This window comes from Antechinus flavipes, chromosome 4 (assembly GCF_016432865.1).
Source record: "Antechinus flavipes isolate AdamAnt ecotype Samford, QLD, Australia chromosome 4, AdamAnt_v2, whole genome shotgun sequence".
NCBI classification, from domain to species: Eukaryota; Metazoa; Chordata; class Mammalia; order Dasyuromorphia; family Dasyuridae; genus Antechinus; species Antechinus flavipes.
This window is the reverse complement of record NC_067401.1, coordinates 469,781,858-469,799,624: the sequence shown is the minus strand read 5'-3', so window position 1 is coordinate 469,799,624 and position 17,767 is coordinate 469,781,858. Positions and strand designations below refer to the sequence as shown.

Sequence of the window (17,767 nt, the reverse complement as noted above, 5' to 3'; positions counted from 1 at the left end):
AATCTTAAAGCACTGTTTCAAATCTAGTTATTATTATTGTAATTGCTGTGATGCTAATGGCTATTTTTTTGTGGTTGGTTAGTCCCTGACTCTTCGTGACCCATTTGGAATTTTCTCGGCAAAGACACCGCAATGGATGCCATTTCCTTCTCCAGCTCATTTTACAGATGAGCAAAGTGAGGCCAATAGGTTTAAATGACTAGCCCAGGGTCACACAGCTAGGAAGTAACTGAGGCTGGATTTGGAATTCAGCAAGGGGAGCCTTGTGGATTCCAGGCCCAGTGTACCCTTCTGCTTTAACCCTGATGCCCCTTGAGAACAAGGACTATTTTTCTTTTGTTTCATTTTGCCTTTCTTTGTGCCTTCTTCAGTTAACTGGGGAGAGGTATTTAGAAACAATAAAAAACAATAAAAAGACACCAACTCTAACCTGTCCTTGACTAGACTCCCAGTACAGCTTCCCTTTCTTGCCTCACAGTTTCCTCATGTAAAACAAGAGGATCAGATTGAATGATCCCTAAGCTCCCTTCTACTTCTAAATCTTAAAAAGTAATGAGGTCAAAGAACTAATAAAACAGGACTTGAACCCATGCATTCTTGAATTTAAAACCTATGCTGTCTTTCCCCATGAACCATTCTACCTCTGACCCTTAACTACTTTTAACCTCCATGAGCAAATCACTGAATATTCCTGGCCCTCAGTATCCTCATCTTATTAAGGAAAGTGTTGGACTGGTTGATTTCTAAGGTCTTCTATAATCCTAGGATCCTGTCTCCCTCTTATAGAAAAGGAGCAAGGAAACTGACTTGCCCAAAGTCATACAGTGAGTAGATGGTTAAGCTAGAACTCAAATTCTGATTGATAACACAGTTCTCCTTCTATGAAAACAGATGGCTTTGTGGGAAGCTAAGTGGTGTCATAGGTCCGGTGTCCCAAAGATTCCTCTTCCTGAGTTCAAGTCTGACTCCAGCCACTAAATAGCTGTAGGATCCTGGGCTAGCCACTGAATCCTATTGGCTCAATTTCCTTACGCTGGAGAAGGAAATGGCAGACCACTCCAGTGTCTTTGCCAAGAAAACCCCAAACAGGGTCACAAAGTATTGGATACTACTGAACGTACTACACTACAAGTCAGGAGATCTGGGTTCCAATCCCAGGTTTGTCACTTAACGCCTCCATGGTTTTGGGCAAGTCTTTAAAATTCTCTGAGTCAGGTTCCTCCTCCGTGGAAGAGAGGGAGTGGATAGTTGGTTTCTGAGATCCCTCTTAGTTCGAGATCTAGGATCTACGTCTTTATCTCAGTCTTCCCTGAAGGAAGAAAGGCAAACAAACAGATCTCTGCTATTCCCTTCTTAACAATTAATAAAATCACCATTATCAATAACAAAAAATCAAACAGTAGCTACTGATTGAAAGTATTGATACTTAAAGAATGAATATATACGGCGCCTTATTGGTGGTGAATTCATACATGTTCATGCTCAGGGAGTTTCTATGGAAACTTGACCTCGCTTTGGGAATCCTCGTGGCAGGGGCCTCGTAGGGCTGGGCTGTGGACCCGGAACCCTCAGCCCAACGACTCTCCTCTATTCTCTCCTCACCACGATGGAGCTGGGGTTTTGCAGGCACCAAATTTACAGGCAGGATTTATTTGGAAAGAAGAGATGCCAGATCTCTCAGAAAATGGAATAAATACTGTTTAGGAACTTTCATATTTTTTATTAGGCTCCTCCAGAGCTCCTAATGAATGAAAATAGAATGCAGATGGTGTTATTTTCAACGTTGCTGTATTTTCAAGTTTGGGCCTTGTAATTTAAAAGATTAACTTAAGAGGGGCTTGGCAGAAACAGCTCCTTGCAAATGCACACATGATGTGGCAGGGAGACAGCTCCCCCCATCCAAGTCAACCCACCCTAAAGCCCCCCCCCTTTATTTTAAAAAAAGATGTTTTTCCCATTTCTGAAAAAAGGAGGTACTGCCGTGCAGTAATCAGATTTCAAATTAGAGGAGACGCTTTCCATTGTCATGAAATGGGACTCTGACAAGAAGTCAATCAGATGTATTTGGAGTTATCGATTAGCACTTGGGAGCAGAGGAGGAGGAGGCGGCAGCCGGACTTAAGGCCAAGCCTCCGGGGGCCCGGGGAAGCACCATATACTCAAGACCATTCCTTTAATTCCTCCAACCTCCCCTGGGTGTTTTCCCAAACCACAAAGACACGTTGCCAATGCCCTCCTAATTTTCAGAGAGTCTCAGGAAGCATAATGGGAAACTCTGCTATCGGGACTTAGGAAATCTGGGTTGGAATTTGGTTCTGACTTAAGCTCACTCTGGGGTCCCTCAGGTTTGCGGATTACTCATCTGTCAAATGAGGGCTTGGACTGGATTGAGTCTACTGCACATCTGCCAGCCCTAACACAGCCCACTCAACTGGAGGGTGAAGCCCTTGGATCTTTTAGTAGATCCGATTTTTCCTGATCTCCCTCACTGCTACTGAACTTACTCCCCCAATTGCCAAAAATTATCTTCTATTTATTTCTTGCATATATTTCCTATCTAGTTATCTAGATATTTCATATCTGGTTAAGATCTAGGTTCATATGTAGTTATCCCCACAAAGGAATGGAATATCCTTGGGATCAGGTTTGTGTTTCAAGCATCTAATAATGTGACTTCCTCTCTCTCCCTGTCAGGAAGAGACAGTTATCAGATAATTCTCTTATCAGATAATTCCTAGACTCTCTAGGAAGGCACTCTTTAACAAACCCATCGTCCATCCTCCAAACTCTGGGTATTTTCAAACAACATTTTGAGATATTGTTTAGCATATCTGTAGCCAGGTGCATCCCATCTAGCTCCTGACCCCCCTTCCCATCCCCCTGAGTTCCTGTCTTTTCTTCCTTGGTTTCCCTAAGAAGCCCCCAATGCTTCTTTTTTCTCCTATAAAAGATTTGCTTATGATAAAGATCTTTGCTAAGTTCTCTTCAGGACTAAACATATTACAAGGTACTCTCTCCCTCTGAAGGCCTTCCCTCAAACATATTACAAGGTACTCTCTCCCTCTGAAGGCCTTCCCTTCCATAGCGCCCTTCTCCTAACTCTAGTTTACTCTGGTCAGTCTAATCTGCCAGACAATGACTTTCCCCCACCTCATGGAGTATGTCCTTTCTCCTGGTTAATTGTGTGTTCCCCAGGGAACTTGTCTTTTCCCTTAGTTTAACTATCTACTTTCCCAACTCTATTCCATACTTACCATTCCTGGTGTTTATTGTATCCCCTCAGTTTGTCTGTAACCTCTTCCCTTAAATAAATTGATCTTTTGCCAAAGAGAATGGCCATTGTGAATCTGTCACATTTTTATTTTGAACAAGATATTGCCATCTTGGCCACATCCCCTAGCACAGTGCCTGGCCCTTGTTCAATAAATGTTTGTTGATGAAAAGATTTTTTTTTTTAATGATGGGGCAGTAGATTAAGGATGTATTTGAACCCAGATTTTAACTCTCAAACACTTGCTAGCTGTGTGAACCCAGGCAAATAATTTCGCCTTTCTGTGTCTCAACTTTCTCATCTACTAAATGAGCCAGTTAGACCAGAGGATATCAAACATCCCTTAATCTTTAAATCTATGGTCTTATGATTATTTAGAAAAATAAGCACATTTTGAGAGGCAGAACAGTCATCTCAAAGGCATCTGGTTCTCTTCTCTAACTAGACTCATGTCTACAGGAAATTTTCTTTCTTTCCTCCTTCTTGAAAAATAATAATAGCAATATTTTTCCAGTTAAAAAGCATTTCTTTCTCTCTCATCTCCCCAACCCCACTGAAAATAAAGAAAAAGAAAGATGCGTAACAAATACGGACAGTCTGCGCATAATAAAGCAAAACAATTGTCCAAAAGTGTATGTCTTATTCTCCATCTCAATGCAATCTCTTTCATGAAAACTGTTGAAATAGAAACTGAGAGTCCAGGCCATTAGGGATGAAATCCTGGAGGCAGAATTGAGATGTGTCTTCACTGAACATACTAGATAAATCCTCAAAAGTAGTTCTGCCTGTCCAACGCCATTTTTGTAGAGTTGATCAAAACTCCTCTGGGATTAATAGTAGGTTTCTAACTACCAAATTTGTTAAAAAGTTGCTTAAGTTTTTTTTTTTTTTTTTGTGTGTGTGTGTGTGCCTAGCATTGAATTACTGTTATTTGCATTAATGTGTATTTTGAGAGAACTAACAGAGAAAGCTACCCCATCACTCTCAATGAATCTTCATGAGATTGTACACATTGTGATCGCTGATCCTGGTACCCATTTACTGAAGCAGCTCAGTTGCCCCTGGCTTAAATAATCTCTAAGGTCTTTTCTAGGCCTAACTAGATATATAGTTATATCTATATCCCTTCAGTTTGTCTGTAAACTCTTCCTTTAAATAAATTGATCTTTTGCCAAAGAGAATGGCCATTGTGAATTCGTCACATTTTTATTTTGAACTAGGTATTGCCATCTCGACCACATCATGTAGCACAGTGCCTGGCCTTGGCTCAATAAATAAATACAGTTTTTTGATATATAAACACAATTAGGTGAGGATGAAAACTGACGTTTACAGGTACTTAAACATTTCCTACAGACATAAGCACATATTATATACAGATACCTATGTGTACAAATCTATATTTATATACATATGTATGTGTGGCCACTGTATACACATATCCAAATTACTAGTGGTTCCAACATGATGGGTTAAACAAGATAATAACTGTAAAGTGTTTAACCCAGGGTTGGTCACATAGTAAATGTTATACAATGTTCATTGTTGTTGTTGTTAGATGGATGGATGAATGGATAGATGGATGGCTAGATAAATAAATAGATAAAAGATTCATTAAATGCTTACTATGTGAGAGGCACGGAATAATTAGATTATAAATGGAGTTTTGTAACATCCCAGTGGGTTTTGGGCAGTGATTCATGGAGCCATGGAAAGGGCATGAGAGTTGAAATTTGAAGACTCGGCTCCAAATCATGGCCCCCACTTCACCCTCCACGACAATTCTATGACTCGGGAAATTCACTTTCTCTAAGGCCACTTGAGCTTTAGTTTGTTTATTTGTAAAATGAAGAGATTAGTGCTCACTTTCATTTACTTCATGGGAATATTGGAAGAAAAAGACTTTTGGGGGTCATTTTTTAAAATTGTATTTTATTTTTCCAAATACATGCAAAGGTAGTTTTCAACCTTCACCTATGTTCCAGATTAGGAAAAGATTTTTGTAAAGCTTAAAGAATTGTAGAAATAGAAATATCAGGATCAGAAAATTACTATTGGTAGGGAAACCTTAGTTAAGTTAAGGCTGCCCTTCCATCTTCCTTTGAGCCAGTGAAATGAACTATTTAGAGTTAAAGGCTACTCTTCCATGGTCACTATTACTCTCTATGTGCTATTTTTCCTATTAGAATATAAGTTCCTTGAGGGCAGGTGCTGGTTTTTTTTTCTTTCTTTAATATTTATAGCCCCAAGACTAAGCACAGTGCCTAGAACATAATAAAAGTTTAAGAAATGCTTTTTTAAAAAAATCATTCATTTAATTCTTCATTTTAAAGATGAGAAATCAAAACTCAGAGATTTTAAAGTACTTTTCTAAGATCAAAAAGCTAATAAAAAACAGCACTGGGATTTGAACTCAGGTGCCGTGACTTGCAACCCAAGATTCTTCACACGGTGCCCTGTAGTCTTCCAGGGATCTTGCTTCCAGCCCCCTTATTAGAGGAGACTTTATCAATTACAGGGCCAGTCATCCATCCTCTCCAGGCACCTATTTCACTGTTGTCCCATGTGTTTTATACACACAGTAATAAAGTGTCAAAAGCATCCGTCTTATCATAGCTTCTTAATAGGCCCCCCCACAGGCTTTGAACAGAGACTTTATTCCAGCAGCCTGATAGCACCCAGGCAGTTTTAATGGACAGACAAACAAATTGATGGAGTTTATAATGCAGACAAGTGAGAGGGACTTCCCTATGGAGAAGATTAGCAATTAGAGCAAGAATGGGCTTATTAAATCATCTTGTCCACCCTCCACCAGGCTGCCATATTCCTGACGGCCGCCACTGCGGTAACAGAGAGGGAGCTTTCTGTGTCGCTACCCGTGCCGCCCTTGGGAAGCTAGCCTATTATCCAATAGCATCCTGGGCTGCAGGGGACCTCAGAGACTGTCAATCGCAACCCCTTCTGTTTACAAATGAGGAAATGCGGCACAGGGAATTTAAATGGCTCATGAAGGTCATCTATGCAAATAGGAGCCAATAGTAGAATCTGGACCAAGATGCACTGATTCTAGAGATGACCTTCTTTCAAAAAGACATCATTTTCTTTGGGGAATGGATTACTAGGACTGTATGGAGTATGGCCCTTGTCTGGTTCCCTGTCCTCCAAACAGAAGTGACTATTTTTCTCTAACTCTTTTTTCAGTCTAACATATATGAGAGCGATTGGGTATCTTATCTGATCTGTTTTTGCTGGTTCTGGCGTGCTTCCAGCAGTGGGTTTGAGGAAGCTACAAGGAAGGTTCAGTTTTTAAGGATGCATCTCTTTAATAAGCACATAATCTACTTTCTGACTAAAATATTCTCTTGCTCTCACTTTAGCCAAGTCAAAAGATTATAGATTTGGAATCAGACATGGGGACCATTAAGTTCAGCTGTCTCCCTTTGCATCTGAAGATACCAAAGCTGAGAAAGACTAAGCAACCCTCTAAACTACAGAGTGCCTGAGGCAGGACTCAAATCCAGATTTTCCATCCTCCAGTTCTAGTGGTTCCAGCACTCTATTCACCATCTCATTTTATAGATGAAGAAACTCACTATAGGGCTTCTGCCCTCCAATTCTATCCACGTGGACTCTACTTACTACACCTCATTTTGTGGATGAGGAAACTGAGGCAGAAGGCAGTTAACTACTATAATCAGAGTGGGAGTATCTGAGGCAAGATTCAAACTCGGACTTCTGCCCTCCAATTCTATCCACATGGACTCTACTTACTACATCTCATTTTGTGGATGAGGAAACTGAGGCAAATGGAGGTTAAACAGCATGATCAGGGTCCATTGCAAATTCTTTGACTGCAGCTTTTCTCACTAAGCCACCTAGATGCCAACAAAACATTTCCTAAGTGTCCACAATGTGCCAGGCATTAAAGATAACAAAAATAAAAATGAATCAGTCCTTTCCTTCTATGTGCTGATGTCGAACAAACTGTTTGATCTCTTACAAATATTAATGATTATTATGATATATAATAACTTATAATGTTCTAACTTGTGGTACAGTTATCTGGGCCCATACTTGGTTTCCCACTTGGATTGTAAGTTTATTGAGGGCAAAACCAGTTTCATTTCAAGGGTCTTTATGCAACATGTAACAAATGAGAATGAGGGATTGGAGGAGAGGATGTCATCAAGGAAACAGGTGCCTGAGAAAGAAGTGAGCCCGGCTGGTCACAGAGTGAGAGAGATCCTTGGGAGAATGAGTGAGGAATCATGGTAATTTTCAGGGATTAGGAGAAAGTTGTCATGGTCTCAGCATTGTGGATGAACCTCCTCTGATGACTTATGGGATGTTGTTGATGGCAGTCACCTACATTAGGCAGTCACGGTTATATCCATATTGTTTGGGGGTAACATCCAAATAGATCAGCTCACAGATTCACTGGGATATTGTGACTATCCCAGAGCCCACCCTCATGCTTTATAAGCTGAATTGACTTTATAGGTTCATAGATTTCAAGGTGTGTGTTTGTGGGAAGGGGATTTCAGAAACAATCTGATCCAACTCTCTCATTTTAAAGAAGAGGAAATGGAGACTCTAAAACAGAAGAGAGATTTTAACCTAGTTTCACTGACTCCAGTCAATACCCTTCACCTCTTAGAAATAATTATGTTCAAGCTGATGATACAGCCCACCTCTTCCATTGCGATAAAGGCCTAATGAACAAAGATGCTGATAGGGCATCATGGGCCGAAAGCTGTGGGCCCCCAGCTCAGAAAGAAGAAACTCAAAATCATAAAATCTTAAGTTTGGAAAAGCTCTTGCAAGATTTGTGTGGCTGTTCACAATTTAAAATGTAATTTCAAATTTGAAATGATCTATATCACAGATTTAAAAGGAATCTTAGAAGCCATATAACCAAATCTGCTCATTTTAGAGATGGGAAAACCAGGGTACACAGTGGCAAAGTAATTTTCGTGAAGCTACACAATCAGTGTAATGGCCTAGACCTTGGTCCCAAATCTACCATTCTTCCCAGTACATTTCCAGTACATGGAAATGTAACTGCTTCTGACCCTCTCCTTTAGGCCTAGAATGAGCAAGCTTTCCAAAGTGTCTGGGAGTAAGCTCACTAATCTATAAAAAAAAAGGAATTTAAAGATGGCTACCAGGTCAGGTCAAATGAATCAATGGGAAACACGTAAAGGCCCTGACTGTTGATCCTAATCCAGAGTCAAAGGGCAGGACGAAGAAGAGAGATTGAGGCTCCCACCACAGCTTCTGCTTGTTTGTTTGGCCCCAGCAATCACTCAACAGACATTCATTAAGTGTTGACTATGTGCCAGACCCTGGGGAATTATGAATACGGAGGAGGAAGCAATCTCCACTCTCAAGGAGCTCACATCCTAAGCATCTTGGCAACTCCTTTCTGAGAAGGTTACCCTGGTTGAACATCCTTTTTCCTCTGGCTTCCAGAATACTTGTAATACTCATAATAAATACCTTATTTGTATGTGTATATATATAAACATATATATGTATATGTACATATAATATATAATTATATACATATAATATATAAATACAAGGTATTTACATATACAAATATGTATATAAACATATATATGCAAATTTAGGACTATCTAGGTACATTTGTTTATATAATCTCACATACATAAACATTAATACTATTTATTATGTAATTACATAGACTATATTATATAAGTAATACATAGATATAATAAATAAAATTATGTATACATAGATACATATATTGATCATATAAATATGCACATGACATGTAGCAAAATTAGGCACTGATGGTTTAATTTAGTGCGGACTTCTTATGCTCATTAAAGACATTTGCATAACAGTTTTCCTAACTGGAAGGTTAAGCCAACCCACCATGAAAGAAGGTTACAGATGGAACCCCGTGGCAGTGTCATCCGGGCACAGCTAATGAGGCTGGGGGCCTTCCACGTTGTGACCCAAAGGTAATTTTGATTGGCAGAGCTCACAGTCACGGCCAAAGGTTTTAGGCAGGGACGGATGATCTTGGGGTTCAGGGGGAAAGTGCTGGTCAGAAGGAAGGATAGCATGTACTCCGAGAAACTCTTTTACTTAAAATTCACATTTTATACACAACAACAACAACAATCCAATCCCATCTCCCAAGAGGATAATTGGGTTGGCCTCCCAGCAACCAGTTTTTGCAGATAGGGATAAAAGAAAGAAACAAGAAAGTCTTGTGATGAAACCATCATCTTCACTACCCACTAAATAAATTCTTCCTCCTGGCTCCCTTGTTTCTCCTGAAGGGAACAAGATTAGCTCTAAGATCGTAGCTTTTTCTGATATTTTATTTCAAATGTCCTAACATCCTTTGTTCTAAAATATCTTTCATTTCTAACATTCTATATTCTAATATGCCTCCAGCTCCAACATTCTATACTTTCCATTTGAACATAATATTATAAATGGTACAATGGATCCGATGAAGAAATTAAAACCATTTGTAGTCCTATGAAAAAAAAGGCTCTAAATCACTGTTTCACTAACTCCAGTCGATAGCCTTCATCTCTTAAGAATAAGTATGTTCCAGCTGATGATACACTGTTGATTAGAAAAAAAGCAAATTAAGGCAACTCTGAGGTACCATTACAGACTTCTCAGATTGGTTAAGATTCCAGAAAAAGATAATGATGAAAGTTGGAGAGGATGTGGGAAAATTGGGGCGCTAATACATTATTGATGGAGTTGTGAACTGATCCAACCATTCTGGAGAGCAATTTGGAACGATGCCCAAAGGGTTGTCAAGATGTGCACCCCCTTTGATCCAGCAGTGTCTCTACCGGGCCTATATCCCAAAGAGATCATTAAAAAAGAGAGGACCTACAAAATGTTTGTAGCTACTCTTTTTCTAGTGGCAAGGAACTGGAAATTGAGTGGATGCCCAATCAGCCATTTTTGAGAATGGCTGATGCTAAGTGAAATGATCAGAACCAGGAGATCATTGTCCCAGCTGTAAAATCCTATGTCCTGATGTATCTCTCAGCTCTGACATTCTGTTCTCCAAGGTCTTACAAGATCTAACTTTCTGTGTTCTAAGGTTCCTTCCAAGTCTGACAGTTTGTGGTCTAAAGTCAGTTTGATGTTCTATGTCCTTGCTCTCGTGTCCTTTTTTCCAATGACCTTTCTCTGAAGTTTAATGTCGCCCATCTCATAAGACCAGTTCTTAATAATCTGACCAATGAAAACCTCCTCCTCGAAGCTATCTCCAGGAAGGAAGTTTCCACTTCCATCCAGGTTTGTCAAGCCTTGACCTTAACTAAAACTCAGCTTTCCTGTGTTCAACGTTTCCACTTGGTTAATACAAGGAGAAAATGCAGCTCTGGCTCCTGCAGCACTCACACGAATTAGGCGATGTAAAATACTTGGGGAAAAAACCACAAAGAGATAGCTTGGTGCTCAGTATAATTACAGCATTACTTTTTCAATACAAACAGATCCTTTAACAAACCAATCTGTAAAAATAGAATCTCTTATTAAGTAACCAAGACACAGTCAATGAAAATGAGTTTTAAATTAAAATTTAAAATAAATGGCTCTGATAGCAAGGCAATAAACCCCAGGCTCCAGATAAAGCAATCAGTCACTGAAATAAAGCCAGAAAAAGCCAAGTGGACAACATGATTTATAACACACCCCAGCTCCTGGATTTGGGGTGAAATTCTAATTTCAAAGTTTATTTCTCTACTCTCTGGTTATCTTTCCTCTTCCAATGTTTTCCCCTTCTCCTAAAATCAACACTCAGTCAACAAACATTGATTAAGCACCTACTGTGTAGCAGGCACTGTATTAAGTGCTGGAGATAACAAAGGATAAGACTGTCTCTTCCTTTAAAGCCTATGGGAAATACCAGTAGGTGATTCATGGATTAATGAAGAGAACACTGGTTTTGAGGTCACAAGTCCTAAGTTCAAGTTCTAGTTTAGGTAAATTTCTTAAGTCTAGGCATCTGAATTTTTTCTGTAAAATGGAGATAAATATATTTACCTTGTCTACTCCCACAGAGATGTGAGAAAAGGGGAGAATAAACCAAAAAACACTTTAGAAACAGGAGTTATGATTACTATGGCTGTAATATAAGAGTCAGTTGCCTCCTGATTTTCATTTTCCTCATTTGGCAGGGATAGATGAAGGAAAAAACAGGCTATGTGAGTGATAAAGGCAACTTTGGTAGAGGAGGAGGTAAGGACGGTCTTTGTAGTGTGATGTGATATGACCAGAAAGGCCATTGCCTCAGTGAAGCTTATTTTTCTACCATTTGTGATTCATTTTTTGGACTAAACATGGCCTTATTTCCTTTTAAAATATAAATCTTCCTGAGACGATTAGGTTATTAAGTTGCAGTGAGTGAACTAGCAGGTGGATTGTTCTTGCTCTTGGATAGAGAGGAAGAAGGCAGGTCTAGAGGCAGATGGGAGGATGAGCCGCTCCAAGGAGAGTAAGGATGTGCTATGTCCCACTTTACCCCTTCACACAGACAAACCGGATGATGATCTCCCCCCGAATAGGTTCATAGTTTCCAATCTACCTCTCTTTGTCCTTGCTGTTCAGGATATCAAGAACATCCTTTCCTACTTGCCTTCCCAAATGCTGCTCTTTAAACAGTGCTCATATTCAGATGACAACAACTACTGTTGAGTTGGATTTTTTTTCCATTTTAGAATATTTTGTTTGTTTTACAGATGAGGAACCTGAAACAAACTGGGGTAAGTGACTTTCCCAGGCTCACACAGCTAAATGTCTGAGGAAAGATTTGAACTCGAGACAATGATGAGTCTTCCTGACCCGAGACCCTGCATTCTATGCACTATGCTACCATCTCGCTGCCCTTTAACATAGGGATGAGGGTACTTGAGTTAGATTAACGAAGGCAAGAGTTCACATTCTGCTTTAATTACTTATATGTGTGATGCTGGTCAAGTTATTTTCCCTGTTACATTCAGTTTTCCTCCTCTGTAAAATGGAGGCAATATTAGCACCTACCTCTCAACATTGCTGTTGGGATCAAATGAGAGGGTATGTGCAAAGTGCTTTGCAAACCTATAGCTAATTGACTTCTCTGTGACTTATTGATTATTGTTATAATCATTATTATACATAATATATAATCTATTACTCAATTGTTATTGAGTCTGACCTTGAAGTTACGCAGAATAAAGGCTGATTCCTCTTCCATTGGATGATCCTACATGCTCTGAAGACAAGTGCTGGGTCTGAAGTTAGAAAGATTCCAGGAGGTCAGGGAGGCGGCAGTTGGCTATCTGATGTCAGCTTTGTGAGCCTGAGTAAGTCATTTAACCCTTTCATCTCAGTTTCCTCATCTGTAAAATGAGCTTGCGGAGGAAATGACAAACCACTCTGATATCTCTGCCAACAAAACCCCAAATGGGGGAGAGGATAAAAAAGATCTAATTTTTCCCCATCTAAGTTTTCAAAGAGTGTCCTGTTTAAATCAATCAACAGGTGATTTTGGGATCCATGAATCTTGGTTTAAGGAGCAATATTTCACTCCAGTTCTTTCATTTATTTTCGCCATATGTCCAGGGGGAATTGATTTAACTACTATGACCTTCATTTTCTTTATTTGGAAAATGGAAGTATAAATACTTGCCTACCTATCTCACAAGAAGTTTGTTAGGAAGCAAGAATAAGTACAATAAAGATCTACATAAATGTAAACTATTATTCTAGAAATGGCCTGGGATTTAAATCTTGCCTCCTGCATTGGGTGGTAATGAGCTTTCAGTTTAAGATGGACAGGGTAAAGATGACTGATGAAGATCACAGAGCAAAACAGAATATTAGACCAAAAAAAGGGTCTGGATGACATTTGGACCAATCTTATTTTTGAACAGGAATTCTCTCTGCAGATGATCAGCCAACTTTCGCTTGGAGAACTCCCTCCATCTTTAGGGAACACATTACCTTTCAACACAACTGATTGCCTTTTAGAATGACTCCAATGATAGGATGCTCTTGTACCTGCCTCTCTGTACTTCACACCCAATGCTCTCAGTTGTGTCCCTTATCCAAGTAGTGCTCTTTAAATACTTGAGAAAAGGGATCTTTGTATCTTCTCCTCTAATTGCCAACTGCTGCCTCCCTGACTTCTTGGAATCTTTTCTCTTGGCCAGCTGTCTCCCTCTTCTTGATCAGTGCTTCATATGACAAAGTTTTCAGTCTCACCCCACTCCTGAATGATGGGAGTGCTCCAACTTATCACTGAGCTTTTGGATTTAGTATGTCAACTCTCGTGTCCTCAGGCCCCAAGGCCCATCGAGGTTCAACGGTAATTCAAACCCACCTTTTTCTTTAATGATGAATTATGAAATTGATCCTCTAAATTATCTCTCTGGCGTCGGGTCCCTGACAGGGCCAATTTTTAAAAATGTGTTGGTTTTGAGCTGCAAATTGATTTTTTATTGTGATAAATTAAAATCCAATATCATCCAACAAGACACTAAACACACAGGCACCTAAATTATTTTTCCTCTTGAATGTTTTGTCTCTTTTATATTAAAATGAATCTCTGGCGGCTGCTGGGTCTGAGTAAGTGCTGTCAGTGGACAGCGGACACCACAAGATATGGAAATTTCATGCAGAAAAGGGGCCATGCTAAAAACCAGAACCGAACCAAACCAAACCAAAACAACAATAACAATAACCCTCTATCTAGCCTTCTTAGGTTCCCAGGAATGGAAAAGCAGAGGCAACCTCAGAGAGCACATGGACTATTCCCATCTTCTAAGACAAAAGCTCAGCTAGTAAGTAATTTACTGACATGCTAATTAATCAAGTGGTTATTAAGTTTCTACTATGCTAGATACACCAGAGGTAAGAGCTATGTCCCGACTCCAAGAACATCTATGATCCTAAGCTGTCTCTATTATAGTGATTCTAGAAGTATCTCATTCAAGTTCCCAGAATTGCAGATGCTAGGATATGGAAGGAACCTTAGAAGCCATCGTTTAACCCTGTCAGGGACAATAATACGCACTCCAATCCCTGGCAACACGGTCAACAAGAGGCCCTTTTTTTTTTTACAGGTACCCCTAGGAGTGGTGGATCAGGAGCCACTCTGGGATAGCTCACACTTGTTGGAAGCTCTTTCTTGTTTTTGGGCCACTTCTACCCATTGCTCCCAATTCAACCCACTGTGATCAAAGAAGGATCCCTTCTCTATGAGAGTTCTTGAAGTATTTCAATAAATAGATGTTTTTTTCCTCTACCTTATGTCACCATTTCTTTAGATTACATATCCCTAGTGTCTCAAACATCTGTACATCCCTCAGATAGAATATTGTCAAGGGCCTCACTATTCTTTTTGCCATCATCTGGATAGTCTCCACATTAACAAGGAATCTACAATCTACAATCCCATGATGCACATTTCAGGAAACACAATCATTAATAAGCTCCCCAACCATGGATTCATGGAGGTTCAAATACTGGAGCACCCAGAAGTGGGCAATTTGGATGGCAACGGGGACTCGATAGTAAGTCAATTATACATATGTATTCATTCATTCACCATTTGTAATGCACCCATCGCAAGCATATATGAAATTTTACAAGATTTGGTGAAAGTCTTCAGAAAATTGTGTAGGTCTTTTAAGGACAATTAAGAGAAGGCATGAGAGATTCTTTTTGTACAGCAAAATAACTGTATGGACATGTATACTTATATTGTATTTAACTTATACTTTAAAATATTTAACATGTAATGGTCAACCTGACATCTAGGGGAGAGGGTGGGGAGAAGGAGGGGAAAAATTGGAACAAAAGGATTTGCAATTATCAATGCTGAAAAATTACCCATGCATATAACTTGTAAATAAAAAGCTATAATTTTAAAAAAAAGATAAAAAAAGAGAAGGAACAAGAACATGTGGATAGATTAAGATCAGCAAGAATAAAGGGAACGGAGACACCTACAAGATTTTTCGGGGTGTCTGGACCCATTATTTTACTGGCATAAGCTTATCAATAAGCATGTGCAACTTAAACTATTAGAATTGTCCAGGGCCCTAGACAGTTAAGGGACATGCTAAGGGTCATACAACTAATGGGAATCAGAGACCGAGCTTCAATCCAGGACATCTTGATTTCAAGACTGATTCTCTATTCTGCTCTGAGGTTCTGTATCCTTCGAAGTGTGTGCCAGGTGCCGAGAGGACCATGAGAGAAGTAATTCAAGGTCAATTTTTACAAGTCTCTTCTCTTAAAGAACTTTCACAGCCTAGAAAGGGGAGATAAGCCACGAGCACGGGAAAGCATGAAGTGGATCAGAATGTTGCTGGGAGAGCTTTAGACAGGTGTGGATGCATACATGCATGGATAGGGAAGCTTCTCTAGAACGGGGCACAGTTCTAACAGCCATTTTAATCTCTTTGATATAGTGATAACTAGATATCCCATAATATGAAGAGTCCTCAATTGAGAGTCATTTCCACCCCATGTTAACAATTCAAAAAAAGAAAGTTAATCATATAAGGATTGGGATCAAAGGCCCTTTGAAATTGGAGACAGGGTGTAAATTGCTGTAACCAATCTCTTTAATTGGGATCAATATCTCTGACAGCTTTTTGTTTTTAAATTCTAGGGAGAGCTCTGGTCTGCTAATGTTTCCTTTTTCTTTTTTTCTCTTCCTAGAGACAACAATAATAACCACAAACTCATGCCCTCCTGCCACGGTGGGGATGAATAAAGGCGGGGGTAAGGCAGATCTTTTCCAAAGGTATCTCTGGGCAAAAGAAAAGCTTCTCCCCCCATTCTGGATATATTTTTCAGCTTCAAAGATATAGGAAATTTGGCTTGTTAATAATGATAAAAATATTACTGAGGGGTCCTCAGACCTCACTGCAAAGCAGATAAACTTTGTCCAGATCTTCCTCCTTCCTGTTTTTACCCTCTCAAACCTCCAGATGCCCCGGCTTTCCCACTCTTTCTTCCAAGGGAACAAGAGCAAGCAATTCTTTATCAAACGACCACCTCCAAGAAAAACCTGAAAATTTCATCTCGACTTATTTAACTCTTTGGACAAACCTTGGTGGTGCAGTATATGGAGTCAGAGAACTGGGTTCAAATGATGACTTTGCCACTTAGTGATCTCTGTGACCTTGTACATATCATTTGAACTCCATGAGTCTTATTTTCCTAATCTATAAAAATGAGTGGCTTGTATGAAATAGCCTCTAAAATCCCTTCCAGTTCCAAATTTATGATTCCAGGAACCACTGAGTCAAAAACTGCCAGTGAGTCTGAGCATGAAAAGCTACTTTGAAGTCAGCAAACCCAGAATTCCATCCCACCCCATCTTTGGCAGACCTAAAGAACACATCTGCCCTCTCCTTTCCTAGTCACAAAGTGATGGATTTGGGGTTTTTAAAGATTAAGAGCCCAATTCCCTTGCTGAAATTACACCAATTTCAAGGTACTGGAGGTTAAACCTGAGTGTCAGAATTCATCGACATTGAGGAGAAAGGCTTTGCTGAGTATCCATGGTTAATATGGCAAATATGGATGGAAATTTCCTATAAATGATGCCATTTCCCCCCAGCTCATCTAAGTCTATCAATCTCCCATTAAAGGACGGGGGTCCTATAGAATTTTGAGCATAACGCACGCTACCCCAACGCCGCACAATCGCCTCCCACCTCACTCAGCAAAGAGGCTCTCTGTGATGGACGAGCCCAGCTTATCAAGTTTGTCAGCTGCCTTATGTGTGTTTATGCGGATTGGAGATTGCTGAGCAGCGAGGGAAGGCTTTTAAGGGCACATCTGTCAATAAATTCAATCCTGTTCTGTCATATCATTCTTTTACTTACTCCTGTCTTTTCATCAAAGATTTTGATTCCTCCAAAGGAAATGGTTAAAAAGATTTTCTGTTTGTGTTCGCCTTTGGAACGGGCTCCAGCGACAACTCCCTGCGGAGAGAAAGGACAGGGTTTGAGTTCAGCATTTTCTTGGCTCTTCTCCGGTAACTTTGCTGCAGAGAGGCCCCCTAAGGTAGGTCAGATACCATCAACCCGTGGACGATGATTCTCTACTTCAGTACTAGTCTCGTTGGCCCTTTTATTCTCTCATGGCCCATTTTCCAAATCCTAAAAGGTTGACATCTTAGTCTGATAGAAACACAGCTGGATATGGAATAGGAAAACAGGTTGCAGACCCTGGCTCTGCAACACCTTTGTGGTGTGACTACTCAAACTTTCCTGGTCTCAGTTTCCTCTATTGTAAAATGAGACAGTTAGATTAGATAATTTGCTAAATCCCTTTGTTTGAGATCTAGAATTCTATTAATCTCTATCACCAGATTATACATATTGCCTCATTCCTTCAATCTTTATTCATTCTTCCATCCCCTTTTTACCATCAAATAAAACTTTACATATATATAGACATATATACACATACACACATAAATATGTA

General features: G+C 39.7%; 1 protein-coding gene across 11 annotated transcripts in view; it reads right to left on the bottom strand.

The window, feature by feature from the left end:
* The window catches only part of DAB1 (DAB adaptor protein 1), a 316,440-nt gene that overhangs the window by 128,340 nt on the left and 170,333 nt on the right, over window positions 1-17,767 (bottom strand). For all 11 annotated transcript variants that reach the window (XM_051999586.1, XM_051999587.1, XM_051999579.1 and 8 more), the window contains exon 4: window positions 17,164-17,262. In XM_051999586.1, coding sequence (XP_051855546.1) covers window positions 17,164-17,262 — 99 coding nt within the window. The remainder of the gene's footprint in view (window positions 1-17,163; window positions 17,263-17,767) is intronic.